The sequence below is a fragment of the Capsicum annuum genome, chromosome 6 (assembly GCF_002878395.1).
Source record: "Capsicum annuum cultivar UCD-10X-F1 chromosome 6, UCD10Xv1.1, whole genome shotgun sequence".
NCBI classification, from domain to species: domain Eukaryota; kingdom Viridiplantae; phylum Streptophyta; class Magnoliopsida; order Solanales; family Solanaceae; genus Capsicum; species Capsicum annuum.
In genome coordinates, this window is record NC_061116.1 from 4596810 (window position 1) to 4615998 (window position 19189).

At 32.0% G+C, this 19189-nt stretch overlaps 1 protein-coding gene across 1 annotated transcript; it reads left to right on the forward strand.

Annotated features, from left to right (window-relative positions):
- Positions 1-17272: 17272 nt before the first annotated feature.
- LOC107875168 (polycomb group RING finger protein 6-like) lies at positions 17273-18778 on the forward strand. The gene is made up of 2 exons (XM_016721778.2): positions 17273-17445; positions 17929-18778. The coding sequence occupies exon 2, from the start codon at positions 18124-18126 to the stop codon at positions 18766-18768; it is 645 nt and encodes a 214-aa protein (XP_016577264.2). The 5' UTR covers positions 17273-17445; positions 17929-18123; the 3' UTR covers positions 18769-18778.
- Positions 18779-19189: the final 411 nt, after the last annotated feature.

A 19189-nucleotide genomic window follows, 5' to 3' on the forward strand; every position in this document is an offset into this window, starting at 1 on the left:
GGGATTGGGCATTTTAGGCCAAATTTGGTTCGGAAAAATTGTCAAAACAACAAAATTCATATAGTTTCGAGTTTAATTATAGAAAATTTTAATATTTTATATAATTATTGAAAATCTTAATTTTGAATTTGTCGACGAAGATATATTTTTTCATTATAAAGATACATAATTAGCCTCGGATACATTTTTTTTTATTTTGAGTCTATCGAGATACATAATGCATCTAATGAAGATGCATTTTTTTCTTTGTAAAGATACATAATTAGCTCTCGATATATCCAGTGAAGATACGTAATTAGTTGAAATTTTTGTAATTATTTTATAAGAGTGGAGATTTGTATAAGTTTGATAAATTAAGATATATGTTTATGTTATTTTTTTTCTGGGAAAAAAATGAAATTAAAATTGGACAAATTACTAGGCTTTTGGGTATTGGCATCTTTATTACATTTTAGGCGGTAAATGTATTTGGCTTTCGAAATTTGCTTATGAATACAAATATGAATATGGCTGATACAAATACAAAAAACTTTTTGTAAATACTGTTATGAAATATAAAGTAAAAATAACAAGAATAAATAGAGAGAGAAGAGTTTCTTTAGATAAGATTGAGAATACAATGAATAAAACCCTTTTATTTATAGGAAAAATACTCCTAGTTTCTGATTAGAAGACAAATACTTCAAATCCTGATAGATATCAACTAGATCTTAATAGATCTTATCTATATTCTTAATAGACAATCACTCTAATGTAAATACATTTAGGCTAAATACATATACAAGCCCCTTAATTATTTCATTTTTTCCGCATAGGTACCTCAATTAAACCATCTACCTACTGGACCCTTGGCTCTTCCACAAAATGTGTCAATTGAGCCCAATTACTGACGTGGCGCTGACATGGCGTGACATGTGTAATACACTCTCCTAAAGGAGAGTGAGAAACCATAATTAATTAAAAAAGTAAACATAAAAAATTCCATCCAATTAAAAAAATACATTAAATAAATAAAAAAAAAGAAAATAGTCACCATCTTCATCTTCTTCTCCATTAATGGCTACAACCAAGAAAAAGAATATTAATTCAACACACACTCATATACAATAAGCAATTTGTAAAATATTATTAGTAAGTTGTTAGAAAAATCATACTCCTATATATTTTTTACTTGATTACGTTAAAAAAAAATTAATCACTCAATTTCTCATAACAGTGACATTTCATTTGCGAAAGATTTTCGTTAAGAACTTCGTCCAATAATTAATAATGTAAAGCTTTTGGGTTTAAAATCTCACAATTTTTATATTTGGGGTGTCGTCGGTTTTATTGCCTAAAGAATTTTTCGATAAGAATTTTGTTGGTGTAAATAAACCAAATGTTGAAGTACCTCTGTTAGCTAATCCACCGATGATTTCTATCTCACCGGTGAATTCGCCGAAAATTGATGGTTCAGCTACAGCCACTGACTTATCTACACTGCCGGAAGACATAAAAAAAGATTCATCGGCGGCGGCGAATGGGAAAAATGTAGTAAAATTAGTTTATGGTGCATAGGAATTTATCCATTGGCAATTAATTAATTTAATCAGTGTAATTATTTTCACACTCTGCCAACTTAAATTTTGTTTCTGCTAAATCGACGCGGGGCCCGGGGGGGGGGGGGGGTTGGAAGAGAAGGACTGCGGGGGGTGGGGTGTGTTATGTTTTTTTAATTTAAATTTAATTATATTAAAAAATAAATTTTATAATTAATTTAAGTTAAAATAACACGTGTCATTATTTGATTTGACACTTTGTCACGTCACTGGCGTGTGTATTACACACATTTTATAATTTTTGCCACGTCAGCAGATTTGGCTCAATTGACACGTTTTGTGAAGGAGAAAAGGGTTCAATAGGTACATAATTTAATTGAGGTGCCTATACAAAAAAACTCAAATAGTTGAGGGGTCTGTATATGTATTTCGTCTAACTTTATAATAAGTACATATATGTAAATATATATGACATCAAATACATATACATATGACCGATGAATAGAACTATCCAAACAGTTCGACCATATAATGTGTACACATGAAATATAGTCCTCTAGTGGATAACACCCTTATGGGCTACACATACAAGTAGCTCAAGTAGGACGTCAAAATAAAAAACTTAACCATGTAGAAAATCCAAGCACGAAGCACGTTTACGCTAGTAGGTAAAACACTTAACTCATTCACCCTTTTCCAAAATTAATTGGCGGTGGGGTGGCGTGGGGTAGACAATCAACAACTCCTGACAGTTCTTAAATTAAAATTTCTAATAAAAAACCTAGTCTCAAAAAAGGCCTTTATATTGCTATTCTATAGGCCTTTATACTGCTATTCTATTAGTAACGCTCCTTCGATAGAAAATTTCAGGGCGAATTGATATCTACATTAGAGTCCGTCTAATTCGAATTTCACATTGTAATGAAGCAACTTATCAAGAATATGTATGTATCTTTGATTCCACAACATCAAATTAAATTAAATTGAGTGTGTTTTAAATAAAATAATAGACGGAACAAATCAAAATAATAAGTTATATGACTTTTTTTTAACTTTAAAAAAGTTCTTAGGGTGTTGATTTGAGGGATATTCTAGAGCTAAAAAGAAAGATTGAAAATATTTTTACACCAATATGTACCTATTTTTGATATATTAGGGATATTTTTTATCTTTTTCCATCAATATATTGATATGTGTATTTGGTTAACTTTTGTTTACTTTCTTATTACACAAATTAAATAACATTCAATGTTATTTTGGTTCATGAAAATTAGTATTTTTGATATATCAGGGATATTTTTGATCTTTTTTCCGTTAATAAATTGATATGTGTATTTGGTTAACATTTGTTTACTTTCTTATTACACAAATTAAATAACATTCAATGTTATTTTGGTTCATGAAAATTAGTACTAGTATTGATAATAGTTCGATCATGTGGACCAAAACAGAAATGATAATCAAGAAATTAATGTTAATTCTTGATTTTAACAATACTTGGGAAATCCTTCTCAAAAAGATCAAATAAAGAAAATTAGACATGAAGTTAAAGTTATCGGCGGATGTATAATATATGTATAATGCATGTATATTTTGTACTAGTTTAGGGTACGTGCTTTGCACGTGTACATCAAGTCAAGTCATTAATCACAATAACATTTATACAATAATAATAAATTATTAAAAAAATAACAACATACCGTAAATAGAATTTTTTCTTTGAGGTCAATTGCACATTAAGATACGTACACATTAATTTACTGAAAAGGATATACAAAAGAAGAAGATGAGATCTTTGATGATGTGAGACTTATGATGAGATCTTTCTCTTTCACAATACAAAAAATTTTGCTTCTTGCTCTTTAAATTTTTCTTCCAATCTTCGATTGGTTCTATATTGTGTTTGCCAATTTGGATTTATAAAGTCAAAGTACATCACTTTCTATGTAAACTGAGGATTAATACTCATGTATTGGTATCTTGAAAAAATAATAATTTCAAAGTGTCACAAAAGATTTAATATACATTACATCAAATGCATAGACATATGAATAGTGTATAAGTATAATAATCTCAGAATAGACTTTGTAATTAACTTCATCCTTGAGATATTAACTAATTTCAAAACTATTTTATCCCATCACTTCAATTAAAATGGTGGAATACTATTCCATATTGAATGTGAGATAAAATAGTCACATATAATATTTTAGCCCTTGAGAGATTCCTACTTATCAATCTCATGTATCAAATAATTTTTAAAACATATAGAATTTATCACCGTAAACAGATCACAAAGCGATTACCATCTCAATCAATTATGAGACTCCATTGAAGAACACATAGAAACTTCTAGAGAGAAGATTTTCAATATCTTGAGAGAAGAAAATATCTACAATCAGTTTTTTTAATCTGTAACTAATATATCACTACTTATACACCATACTAACTGAATTGTCCAGCTGGCTGCCACATCACATACTCTAACTAATTAACTATCATGATCTTAGCTAATTACATTAGTGTCATCAATTACCCTGCACCTATACAGTCTCTATTCTCAACACTCCCCCTCAAGCTAGGTAGTGTAAACACATTTAACACACCTAGCTTGCTAACTAGGAATTCATGTTGAGCTTTTGCCAAGCCTTTTGTCAGGATGTCTGCTAATTGATGTTCGGAGTCCACATGTTCTGTCTTCACAAGTCCTTCTTGAATTTTTTGCCTAATGAAGTGACAATCAATTTCTATATGCTTTGTTCTTTCGTGGAAAACTGGATTTGCTGCGATTTGTAAAGCAGCTTTACTATCATTGTGTACAATCACTGGAAAATCAACTGGAAATCCCAATTCCTTCAGCAATGTTGTAATCCATACTACCTCAGATACAGAGCTTGCCATGCATCTGTACTCAGCTTCTGCTGAGCTCCTTGACACCATATTTTGTTTTTTTGATTTCCATGAGATCAAAGAGTCTCCATGTTTCACGAGAAAACCTGAAACTGACCTCCTGGTATTAGGACAACAAGCCCAGTCTGCATCACAATAGACATTAAGAGCATTCGACCGTCTGCTACTGATTAAAATTCTAAGTCTTGGTTCTCTTTTAATATATCTCATGACCCTCACTGCTGCTTCCCAATGAGAGCTTTTAGGATGCTGTAAAAACTGACTTAACAGTTGAACTGAATAGGCAATATCAGTCCTGGTTAGTGTTAAGTACAACATTTTGCCAATAAGTCTTTGATATTTCCCTGTATCTTCGAAAATGTCATCATCTGCCTTTCTTGTTTTTCATCAAGCTCTTGAGTTGTAAGTTTCATGTTAGGTTCCAAGGGTGTCCCAGCTGCTTTTGCACTCCCTAATCCAAGGAATTAAAGTATCTCCAAAGCATATTTCCTTTGATTGATTAGAATACCTCTTGTTGATCTACTAAACTCCATTCCAAGGAAAAATTTCAACTCACCTAAATCTTTGATTTTGAATGCTTTGTGTAGTGAATTCTTAGTAGCTTCTATCAGACTTAGATTATTTCTTATGACTAACATATCATCAACATGCACCAAGATGATCACCACATCATTGCCTGACTTGTTGATAAAAAGAGAATGATCTAAAGCACTTTGTACAAAACCAAAATTCAAAAAAGTTTTAGATAATTTTAGGTTCCACTGTCTACTGGCTTGCTTAAGTCCATAAAGGGATTTTTGTTGTCTAAGAAAAACCCTGAGGGAACTCCATATAAACTTCATCATAAAGGTCACCCTGAAGAAAAGCATTATGGACATCAAGTTAGTAAATATGCCAAGCATATTGGGTAGCTAAAGATAACACAGTCCTCACTGTGAAAATCTTAACCACGAGAGAAAATGTTTCATGATAATCAAGACCCTTTAGTTGGCTATAGCCTTTAGCAACTAACCTAGCCTTATACCTTTCAACTTCACCATTAGCGTTAAGCTTGACTTTGTACACCTATTTACATCCAATAGGTGACTTACCCTTTGGTAAGGGAATTAATCTCCAAGTACCATTGTCTTGGAGAGCCTTAATTTCAGCTTGCGTAGCCTCAAGTCATTTACTATCAGAGGCAGCTTCCTGATAAAATTGTGGCTCCTGAACAGATGATAAAGAGCTCAAATAAGCTTGATAGGATGTAGAAAGATTACCATAGGAGATAGAATCAGCAAGAAGATGAGTGACTACATGAGCTGATCCTTTAGTAATAAAGTCTGTAACCATAAAGGAGCCTTAGTATGCCTTTAAGACCTTCTAGGAGGCAAAGGTGTTGTATGACCAATATCAGAAGAAGGCAATGGAAACTGAGTATCAGCACTGTCAACATGTGAGGAAACTAGAGAAGTAGCAGCACTATCAGCGGACTGATCATGTAGTATCAAATCATGAATAGCTGGTGGAGAAAAAATGGAAGACACTAGAGTAGAAAGATCAACCTTAAAGGGAAATACATCCTCTACAAAATGGACATCTCTGTTGACAAAAAACTTTTGATTCAAAAGATCAAATAAGATGTAACCCTTGGTTACAGCAGAATACCCCATAAACATAGCCTTGATAGCTCTTGGAGCAAATTTATCAGCCCTAGGCAAGACACTCTCATAACACAAACAACCAAGAGTTCTCAAATGAGTAAGTTGTGGTTTCTTGCCAAAAAATACTTCATAAAGGGATTTTCCTCCTAAAATAGTAGTTGGCAACCTGTTGATAATATAGGAGGCCGCTAAAATGCAATGACCCCAGAAATAAACTGGAATATGCCCTTGAAACCTGAGGGCTCTGGCTACTTCAAGTAGATGTCGGTGTTTGCTCTCAGCTACATCATTTTGCTAGGGAGTATAAACACGTGTTCTATGATGTATAATGCCTAACTTTTTGAAGAGAGTTTGCAGGTGTGAGCCAACAAATTCACCTCCATTATCAGTCTTGACTACTCGCACAACAACCTTGAACTGAGTGTGAACCATTTTAAAAAATTATCTCATCATGATCAACACATCAGACTTGAATTTAAGAAAGAAAACCCAAGTGATTCTAGAGAAATCATCAATAACAATCAGAAAAAATCTGTTACCATCAAATGTTTTTGTATGATATGGTCCCCATACATCCAAATGTAGAAGCTAAAAAGGAGAACTGGATTTACTAGTGCTACAAGAAAAAGAAAGTCTATTGTGTTTAGCTAAAGAGTAAATATCACAACCAACTAGAATAGATTTACATTCATCTAGACTATAACCAAGCATTCCCTGCAATGATGCACCAAAAGCATGAGCTAGCCTTCTGTGCCAAAGCATGATGTTTTCATTCATCTTGTCTTCCTTAGCAGTCAATACCTTGTCGGATTTACTCGCCATCTTCTCTACTTTATTAGTGATAAAACTGGATGTAGTAGGTGTGAAAGGACTCAGTAGATACAGGCCATCTTGTTCCCTACCAATCCCCTTCAGCTTCCCACTAAAGAGGTCCTAGAACAGGCAAAAACCAGGGTAAAAAGAGACAAAACAACTAAGCTCTCTAGTTATCTTGAAAACGGATAGAATATTGTACTTAAACTCGGGCACAAATAACACATTCTGTATGTCCTCTGTACCCATTACTATACAATTTCTCGTATGTGTTACTGCAGCTATTTCTCCAGTTGGCAAATGAACTTTTTTATTATCCCCTGTGCTGACTGATTTAATGTTATGCAACAAATTCAAATTGGATGTCATATGATTCGTTGCACCAGTATCCACTATCCAATTGGCTTGTTCTATACTAAACATAAGAGATTGAACAATACCTTCCATGTTAACCATATCCAGCTATGGCATCTGCTTATTAAGCAGCATCATGATTTTTTCATGTTGATCCTGAGTCGGTTGTGGAGCCCTAGGCATGTAACTTCTTGAGCTACTTGGACCTGCATCATTGGATTCAGTCTTACCTCTAACTCTGCTGTATTTGTTCTGGTGAGTAGTGAAAGTATTGGTGTGAACATTGTATGCTTCATTTCTGTTTGCATTTGGTCTGAAGGTCGGTTTGTGTGAATGAGCATTCTCCCCTTAAGGATAAAAGTTACCTTTCTTCTTGTGGACATAATCTTCAGGATAACCATGTAGCTTGTAGCAGTCATCCTCAACATGACCTTTCATTTTGCAAAATTCACATATTACATTCCAGTTAGGATTACCATTCTTCTTTGGTTTGAAGTAGACAGGTCCACGCTTAGCTAATAAGGCTGCGACTTCCGGGCCTTCTCCTATTATGGACAAACTCCCCATAGTTTTTTGGCTTTCTCGTTCAACAAGCATAGTATAAGCTCTATTGAGGCTAGGAGTTGGAGTTGTCATCAGAATTTGACTTCGAGGATAGTCATAATTCTCGTTTAATCCCATCAAAAATTGCATCAATTTCTGGTTTTGAATATGCGCACAGAATTCCTTAGCCTTTGTACAATCACACGAAGGCGGCACCATTGATTCATTTTCTACCCAAAGATTTCAAAGTTTCAAAAAATAAACAGCTATACTATCAGTACCTTGCACTAGTGTTGCAGTTGACTTGTGTAACTGATAGATCCTTGACGCATTGACCTTATCAAAATGTTCCTTCAAATCGTACCAAATTTATTTTGCATCCACTGCATACACTATTTCAGTGTGAAGTTCTTTCGCAACTGAACTCATAATCCAACGTTGGACTATTGCATTTCATCTGTCCCATTTATGGGCTAATTCAACTGCAAAATCCTCCTTCTTCCATGTACCATCAACCAACCCTAATTTGTTTTTACCTAGGAGTTGAATTCGCATGGCTCTACTTCAAATCGAGTAATTTTTGGACCCAGTTAACTGTATAGGAATGATAGAGCCTCCAGTAGTATCTGAAGGATGAAGAAATAATGCATGATTGTGATCAAATTTCACTTTCGCCATTGTTGAGCTTTGAGTTTTCTTCAAATTCTCTGAACAAAAAACTGTATTTGTAGTAAAGAGCGATCGCACAACTCACAATAATGGTCGTAGCTCTGATACCATATAGAATTTATCACTGTAAACAGATCACAAAGTGATTACCATCTCAATCAATTATGATACTCCATTGAAGAACACATAGAAACTTCTAGAGAGAAGATTTTCAATATCTTGAGAGAGAAAAATATCTACAATCAGTTTTTTTAAATCTGTAACTAACATATCACTACTTATACACCACACTAACTGAATTATCTAGCTGGCTGCCACATCACATACTTTAACTAATTAACTATTATGATCTTAGCTAATTACATTAGTGCCATCAATTACCCTGCATCTATACAGTCCTTTTTCTCAGCACTATCACTAAAAATATATACAATAAAAGAGATTTTTTAGAAGAGATTCATGTTCATATACACTACATTGACATTCATATTCACCAAATATAGAAGAGGTCTTTTTCATCAAGTAAAATTTTTTTCCGTCAACAAAAATAACTATAATTTTGATAAAACTCAAAGCAAACCCTATAACAAAAGACCCTGAAACTTGAAAAAAAAGAAAAAGTTAAATTGCCAAAAAGTACTACATAATCTATTTTTCTAACTATTAAAGTGTCATGAAAATCATTTATGTGGCAACCTAAGCAATGCCAATAAAATAGTCTTAAACCTAATTAAGGTAATACCAAAAACTGAATAAAGAAAATATTACATAATAACTAATAATAAAGTATACTATATAAAATAGTCATAATTCCTAAACCTAAAAAGATATCATAATCTAAATAAAGAAAAGGCACTAGTAATAATAATTAGTGTAAAAAAATTCTAATTCAAAAGTAAATCCTAAGACGAAATAAATAATAAATAATAAAAAGACATAAATTTTGCTTACTACTCTTACATTAAATTGTTGTTTTCTTCTCTTTTCATGAATGAAATTCTTTTATAAATAGATATGCTTTTTTAATTCTAGTAAAATTCTTTTTTCTTGTTAGTTGTTGCATAGGACTAAAAATCATATTGCAACTTGTTGCAGAAAAACTAACACAACAAATTTTCTATGCAATTCATTTTTCTCGAATTTTTCTCTTATCATATATTTTAAAATTTCACAATTTTAGAAATATATTTATCCTCATATCATATATTTTATATTTCATAATTTAAATATTATAAAGACCTAGAAATTTAATTGAGACGGTAGTAAATAATTTTATCTACTGCGGAGTGTTTGTTTTAATGGAGAGCAGAAATTTCAAATCGTTTTTTAAAATTTTTAAAATTAATTTATTTTGAAATGTTTGTTTCCAATAGTATATCCATTTTTTTTTAAAAAAAAGAAGATTTCTTTTTAAGAAAAAGATTGTTTGACAATAATTATTCAAAAAAATTTAAAAAAAAATGAGTAGCACCCATGAGAAGTGAATAAACTTATCATCTTTCACTTCCTTCCAAATTGATAAACTTAATTCAGCCACCACAGATAACTAAATAAAAGTACAAATAAAATCTATAAAGTGTTAACCATCCAGCACACCCACGAGATGTGAATAAAGCTCCCATCTTTAACTTTTTCCTCAACTATTTCACTTAAATTCAACGCTGAATATAGATGAACTAAGCTATAATCTCACACATTGAATGCAAGAAATCAATGTAAACAAAAAAGAGTTTTATTTTTAAGACAAACTTATTAAATGTTAAAATAGAAGGAAAAGGGAAAGTTTCGAAAGAAAAAGTGAGTGTAACAACCTCATCGAGGTGCAAGTATCATAGGATGTCAAAGCCTCTGAACGGTATCATGCTCTAACCCAATTATTATGGATAATTTCTCGTGGGATACGTATTTTCCCTAAACACATTTTTTCTTTTGAGAGTTCAACATCATCATCAACAATTCATGAGTTAATAGTTGCTTTTAACTTCTCTAATAAACTCTTGGGCTGAAGATGTCAACCCTTTAATTCAACATCATCATCAATAATTTTTAAATTAAAAATTGCTTTTAACTTCTCGGATAAACTTAAGATGTCAACATTAAAGATATCGAGAGTGGATGATCACTCAGATCTTATCCCTATCTTGTGCGATAGAGATATTATTTCCGATATACTCTTGGTTAAAAACGAATGTTATCAAAACAAGAATATCGTAAGAAAAATATAAAAATCAAACATCATGATATAAAAGTATTGATTTTATAATAAAACATAAATAAACAAATAATTGGATATTAGATTTACCTATCATGAACAAATCTAATTGCATAATTTTAGCATACGATCTAATTCTCGTCTGTTCACCCTTGCATTATTCAAACTTTTCTTTAATGCAAGAGAAGATAAAAATCATCAAAGGCAGAAAATTATATTGAGAAAAATTCTTGTTAAAGGAGCTCTTATACCATACTTATGTATCTTGTTTCATAACCAAAACTTAATAAAAATATATTTAAATCACCTACCTGATTCATAGATCAAGTAAAAGTGTAAACTCAACCAAAAAGATACACAACTCCGTTGATACCAACTTGTTCTATGCAATATATATCTGCACGTAAAATTTTAAAAAAATATTCACGTATGTTTATGTTAATATGCACCGAAAACACAGATTACAACATTCAAACTTAAATATTTGATTCAAGAATACTTAATTCAAAAGCATAGTATTCAATTTAAATGAATGAACAGTATGATACAATTCTGTAGTTCCATTAATTGTTTGTCTTCAACATGTTATATTGTTGGATACATGAATGTGTTTCATGTATGTGGCATATGGGAGTCTTGAGTGGTGATATTCTTGTAGCCAAAGTGTGAAGATTATTCTCCTCCTTTCATAAATTTTAATACTTGTTTGTATAATGAGTACATTTTGCTAGCAAGAATACCAGTAGATCTAATGAAGAGGATGCATTAATTCCTTATTGAAGGCATACATACATATTCTTGTGTACAAATTGAAAAATTTTCATCCCGAATTCGATGTTCCTTGATGGTTTCTTGCAATTAGATGGTCTTCAGATGTTGCGTGCGTGTGGATGAATAATCTTCTGGAAAGCTTAACTGATATGCAGCAGGCACAAACAAGACGTCTGGAACGGAATTTAATTTAATTTCTTGCCTGCCATTGATGCATAGTCCAGTGATGAGCAATGTATTATCTGACTTAGTTTGGTAGTACATTATGTCCTTCAATTACCTTCTTCATCGTGTATGTGTTTTAAGTTGTCAAATCATTCCTATATTTGACCAAACACATGCATTATTAGCAACCAGTTTATAATCTGTGGCTACGTGCGCGTGTGTTATTTTGTGTATGCATGTGTATATATACAGAGATAGAGAAGACCACGTAACCTTAATTTTGTCCAAAGGGGGCACAATAAAGTGCTTGCCAGGTAATGCAGAATTCACAATCCTATGGTTAAAATATAATGGTTTTATAGTATCTAGACGATAAAATATTTATGAATAAGCCATCTTTAGCCATGTAGATCAAGTAAGATATCGTTTGTGAAATTCACGTGCTTCCATTTTACTCCTCTATGCTCTGAGTCATGTCGTCGGTATCTCTTCCTATAAATATAAGATAGAATGGTGTGTTTATTTTACAAGTCTAATTATGGTATATTTAGGACTCATATATTTTTATTTCTTTCCATATATTTATTTTATATTCTTTCCATATATTTTTAGACTCTTTAATTTAATAACATAATAATTAAAAGAAAATAGTAAAAGACAATTTTATCAAAAGTAGAGACTTTTAATAAAGGGTAAAAAGTTCAAATCACTTCTTCACACTTTTAATATCTATAATATATTAAAAGTGTGAAGACCTTTAGAAAAGTGATTTGAACTTTTTGCCCTTCGTTAAAAGTCTTTCACTTTAGACAAAATCGTCTTTTCCCTATTTTTATATTTAAAAATTAATAAATTAGTTATTTTTTCTGATTTGGGACTTTGAAACCTACTAAATTATAAATTAGTTTTACCTTACTATAAATATTTTTTACCTTATTTAAAATATATGTAATTTAGGACTTTCACCTTATTTAAAAAGTTTATATTGTGTTTGGTTTAGGATTCTTTGTTTTTTAAAATTTAGTGTTTATTATACGTTAGGAAGCCAAAAAAAATTGTAGTGCGTTAGATTTAGGATTCTTTGATTTTTTTTTCCTTAGGCGTTAGGTTTAGGATTCTTCGATTTTTTTCTTTATTTAGTATTCATTATACTTTAAGGAAACCATCAAAAGTTGTCTCTACCTTATATTTACTGTAATCTAATTTTACGCTATTCATCATGAATTAATGTGTCACTTTTCACCTAAGCAATATTTACTTTAGTTGTCGAGCTGACCATTTATTTCCTCAAGATTTGCATATGCTTAGCTTAATGACTCTCTGTTGAGATTTTCATGGTTGTATTTTTCACTGATTTTATTTTCAATTTGATGCTTGAACCATTACTAAAGTGATTTTTTGGAGATGCTTATATCCCTAGGTTGTCACTCTCGGGGGATAAGTAAATATTGGTCTTCGAGAGGCGAGACATTGATTCTGTAGCGACCGTTATTCGAATATTTCCTTTATATTGTTATGTTGGTTGAATGGTATTCTTTGTTTTGCTCCTGTAATCCAAATATTCACAGATGTTGTTGGTAGTCCATATTTTGTGGCTCCTGAGGTGCTTTTGAAGCATTATGGTCCTGAAGCAGATGTGTGGACAGCAGGAGTCATACTCTACATACTGCTAAGTGGTGTGCCATTATTTTGTGCCGGTATACTTTATATTGACGTGTATTTTTTTTACCTCTTCCTAAGAGTTTTCATTCCTTTTGTAAGTAGGTGTGTTTATCATTCGAGCAGCTCCCTCTTAACATATACTTGACGGTGTATTGTAAGACTTAAAATTAAGCACATATAGTTGAAACGTCATTTTGGAAGAACTTAATGAGAGAACTTAAAAGGGAAGATTTTGATCAGAAATTAAAAAGTAGATGGATCAAAATTCTTGGTTTTGAATATCAATTTATGATTTAATCTGCTTCTTTTGTCAAATTTCATGAGATACTCGACAACATTTACTGTAGCTAATTCGAAAAAGTAGATGAAAAGAACAAAAAAATAACATTCATAAGCAATAGTGGTATTATCCATATATCATTCTCAAAAAAGTTGATCAGGTTTGAGGCAATTTTTGTGTAAAGGTTAGTTTAATTATATTGTATTGATATTTCTATTATTCTATTATTTTGTTGTAGTTTACAGGAGATATATGAATGTTAGTTGGCTTTGGAGAGATTTTTGTCTAAAAGTTTGGTGAAAATTATATTATATTATTTTGATATTTTGTTATAGTATTATTTTGTAGAATTTTAAAGGTGGTAGATGAATGTTGTTTGGATTTGAAGAATTTTTTTGTGTAGAGGTTGGGTTTAATTATGCTATTTATTATGTTGATATCTCTATTATCCTATTATTTTGTATGTTCCGTCGGACTTTGAGAAATTTTTGATGTAAATGTTAGACTTAATCTTTGTGTCATAATTTCTTATTATTTGTTGTTTTTCTGCTTAATACAGGTGGTAGATAAATGTCGGTCGACTTTGAAAAAAATTTTGTGTGAAGGTTAGGTTTAATTGTATTGTTTTGATATCTCTATTATGTTATAGTTTACAGGTGGTAGATAAATATCGATCGGCTTTTAAGAAACTTGGTTTTTAATTATTATTCATCTTTTTCCTTCTACTTCCATATTTGTTCGCTCAAAGTAGATATTGTAAGGGTCCATTCCATGTGGCCTTTGTCAATTTGGCCTTTGGCCTTTCAAGAAAATAGAGTGAGGTATTACAAAGAGTTTAGTCTGTGAGGAAAAATAGAGAGTGCGAGCGATATTGTTGTGAGGTGGAAAAATCAAAAGAGAGATTTCTTCTGAGTGTGTAGTAGTCACTTTGAGTATTGTACTTGTGACTACGGTGTAAATTCCTTACTACAGAGATATCATTTGCTACTCTTGGCCCGTAGTTTTTCCTCATTGAGTTTCCACGTAAAAATCTTGGTGTCGGTTTCTTGCTCTTATTGTTCTTGTTGTTTAACCATACTACCGCTGTCGTAATTATTATTCTTTATTACCGCAATATTATTATCGTGGTGGGATTTATTCCCAAAAACTGATATCAAAGAGCAGGTTCTGCTCATTCATGAAAATAATATTTGCGGTTGGTGTACTATACTCGGTAAAAATAAAATGTCCGAAGTAAAGTACGAGGTAAGAAAATTCAACGGTGATAGCGGTTTCTCAACATGGCAGAGGAGGATGAGGGATCTGCTCATCCAACAAGGATTACACAAGGCACTAAGTGACGAATCCAAAAAGTCCGAATCCATGAAATTAAAGGATTGGGAAGAAATGGATGAAAAAGTTGCTAGTGCAATCAGGTTGCACTTAACAGATGATGTGGTCAATAACATCATTGACGAAGATAGTGCATGTGGCATTTGGACAAAGTTAGAAAATTTCTACATGTCCAAAACATTGACAACTAAATTGTATCTAAAGAAGCAGTTGTATGCCCTACATATGGGTGAAGGTACAAATTTCTTGTCACATTTAAATGTGCTTAATGGACTGATTCAAGGAGTAAGATAAAGTCATTATACTCTTGAACTCGTTACCATTTTCTTATGATACTTTGGCAACAACTATTTTACATAGAAAGGACTCTATTGAGCTGAAAGATGTCACATCAGCTCTTCTACTCAACGAGAAGATGAGAAAGAAGCCTAAAAATCATAGACAGGCTCTCATCACAGAAAGTAGAGGTAGAAGTCACCAAAGGAGTTCAAATAGCTATGATACAACCGAAGATCGTGGAAAGTCCAAGGTCCGATCCAAATCAAAAGCCAGAAATTGCTACAATTGCAATCAACCAGGTCACTTCAAAAGAAATTGTCCAACTCGAAAAAAGGGGCAAAGGTGAAAGTAGTAGCCAGAAGAATGACGACAATACTCCTGCTATGGTGCAAAACAATGATGTTGTTCTCTTCATAAATGAGGAAGAGAAGTGCATGCACTTGGCAGGGATATAGTCGAAATGGGTGGTTGACACAGTAGCATCTTACCATGCTACACCGGTAAGAGATTTTTTCTGCAAGTATATAGCAGGTGATTTCGGCACTATAAAAATGGGTAACTCAAGTTATTCAAAAATCGTGGGGATCAGAGAAATTAGTATCAAGACTAATGTCGGATGCACATTAGTTCTAAAAGATGTGAGTCATGTACCCGAGTTGCGGTTGAACTTGATCTATAGAATTGTCTTGGATTGAGATGGATACGAGAACTATTTTGTAAATGAAAAATGAAAACTCACCAAGGGAGCATTGGTGATTACAAAAGGAGTTGCTCGTGGCACGTTGTACAGGACAAATGCAAAAATTTGCGAGGTGAATTGAATGCAGTTCGAGAAGAAATTTGCTAGTGGGTGCTTTTATATGTTTTATACCTATTTTCATATATTTTTTATGTAATTATACTTAATCCGCGTCGAATTTAGTGTGTGCCGGACCACCCCAAAATAGAACGTAGGTCCGCCCCTGACACCGGATGAAAAACAAAAAAAATCATTTCTTTTAGGGAAAAGACATAGACCTACTTTCAAATTACTTTATATTTAACATCCATTAGTTGGGAGCGCTGCCCCCGAATGGGGCTGTAGCCAGCGCAAATTTGGATTAGTCGGACTCCAATGTGGATTTCAAACACCGGATTAAAAACCAAAAAAAAAAAAAAAACTTTCTGAATAGAAAATTCATCTTTCATATCATCATGGCACATCAGAAAAAGAAGGACTGCTAAGCCAAATAGAAAGTCGTGGAACACCAAACTGTGGGTTCATGACCTGCTTTACGCCTATAGTTCAAAAGTCTCGGATTAAAACTGATTGAATTTAATATGGGATAAAACTCTTATAATTTTGTCGATGGTAGTAATATTATTATTCGCAAAAGAATAAAGAAAGTTATATCTAACCTATTTTTGAAAGTAAAATGATAATACAATCCCTTTCTTTGATTGCAAATAATATGTTATGCTGCTTATATTATTGTTCGTAAAAGTACAAAATAATATGACAGAGATATAATTATATTAAATTTGTAATTAATATGGTAGATTATGCTATTTATATAGTATTTACTTAAGACCTATCTTTTAAGTATAGTTGTAATATATGAGTTTTCCTATATTAATTGGAGGTTTAAAGGCACTCTTAAGGTCATATTTTATATGATGATTTTAAATCTAATAAATTGATGTTGATAATTTAGATAGCAAAATACACATTTATTTTATTTAAAAATCATCAGTCAACATATGAATATGTCAGAAAAATACATTTAACTGAAAATTGAGATAAGCTTGATGATTCGCGTTTAGTTAAAGAAAATATAATTTTCACTTATTTTATTGAATAATAAAGTAAAAATCATTGGTCAACAGACGAATAAGTTAGAAAATATATATAACTGAAAATTGATAAAAGCTCGATGAATCACGTTTAGTCATAGAAAAATATAATTTTCACTCATTTTATTGAATATTAAATTAAAAATCGTTAGTCAACAGATGAATAAGTCAGAAAAATATATATAACTGAAAATTGAGAAAAGCTTGATGAATCACGTTTAGTCAAAGAAAAAAAATATAATTTTCACCTATTTTATTGAATAATAAATGAACTTGAGTGAGTGTAGCGGTGAAACGAACCTTTTTATTTTATTTCACTTTCTCTCTTTTCTCTCTCTCGGAAATGTGTGTATTTTTCCCTTTAGTAACTTTTTTTTTTCATTGATTTACAGAATATGTGCTTTGTTTGATTCAAAATCCATAAATCTAATGATTTCTCATGTATGTTTTCTTGTACCCTTCTAATCCTTTGTATATAAATTTTCATGAAACTCTCTGTTTAATTTACAAATCGAATCGAGAAATTCTATGATCTAAATTTTTAGTATTTTGTTATTTACTATCTGCGTTTATTATTTAAGACAGAATACCGCAATTTTTTTGACACCAATTTCGATTGTTGTTTTCTTTTCTTTAAAATTTATGTATGAACTTTCATGATTTGATAGATCTTAACCAACTTATAGGTTAACAATTCTTGATTTTTGCATTACAACTTTTATTATGTTTGAATTATGTAAAAAATTTCATCTCTATAAAATGATTTATATTTTTGTTCACAATTTTTTGAAACTCATCATGAATTCGTCTTGATCATTTAGTGTTCATCTCTTATGAAAATTCGCGATTTTTTTTTTAATCTCAATTGATCGTAGGTTTTTGAATTCAATGAGAAATTAATCTAATCTCATTTGCATTATGTAGGAATTTCATTCAAAGTTGTGAACGCATTGGTGGAGGTGGCAAGTGTGCTAGTGACGATTTAGTCAATTCTTCGAACTCCAAGATTTCTCAGAGTTGAAGAGAACAATAACAACAACAATCCGAGAGTAGTCTTGCATGACCTTTAAAATCTTCTAGAAACGAAGGAAGGTTGCAAATACTTTAGTGAAAAGCTAAATGGATTCGATTACCACAACCCCTGTTCCGGCTTCTGACATTCCAATTAATCAGGGTAATAGTCGATCTATTAACCGTAAGCTTTCTACTCGATTTCCTTCATCCAAAGATGCAATGTACCCCGATGACATGGTTAACGAATTTGGACCGAGGACTAGGACACTGAGCCGGAATTCAAGTAAAGCTCATAGAGGAAGCGCAAGCGCAAGATTTGACTCTTCAATGTCAATAAGAAGATCGGGAAGAATGATTGATGGCGAAAGTGGTAGGATGGAGTATGAAGTGGAGGAGGAGTCAGAAAAAGACGAGGAGGAAAATGAGGAAGACAACACAGAAGAAGGAGAAGACGAAGCGAAAGAGGGAAAGGAGCCGGTGAGAATGTCACTGATGGCGCTATTAGCCGAGTCAGAAGGGTCACCATACATGATGGGAGAGGACGAGGATGAGGATGAGGACGACAGTGGGGCCTATGTAGGTGAAGATCACTTAAACAATTGTTGTGTTTGCCAAGTTAGACATAAAGGTGCTGCATTTGTGCCATGTGGACACTCATTTTGTAGGTTATGTTCAAGGGAACTTTGGGTTGAAGGAGGTAATTGTCCACTTTGCAACAATTTCATATTGGAAATTCTTGACATTTTCTAATCATTTCATCGACATTGAGCCAATTTTCATATTTATTACAAATTTTGTTGCTTTAGATTTGTGTTGTTATTTCTTTTTTGTAGTAATTGATATCTAGAAATGCATCTAGTCTTACTTTTGGTATATTATAAGATCACTTTGGATATCATGTATGAAAAATTTTCTATTGAGCACCAAATTATCAAAGAAAAGACCACCAGCAAGCGTTACGATGGAATAGTACGTATTTCTTCATCATATATATCAGATTTGATTGAGTTTTGTTGTATATGGGATCACCATTATTAGGTAGTTCTTTACCCCTATCCTCTACCCTGAAACTTTCCAGTACCATTTTTAAAATATCAGACATCGAATGAGAAATTACAGAAATAGAATTTACTTAAAATATTAAGTGTTTCAAAAAAAATTAAGTAGTAAT

Bases quoted from the DNA above. Each gene is read 5' to 3' on its own strand.
- LOC107875168 (XM_016721778.2), top strand. From the start codon at position 18,124: ATGGATTCGATTACCACAACCCCTGTTCCGGCTTCTGACATTCCAATT.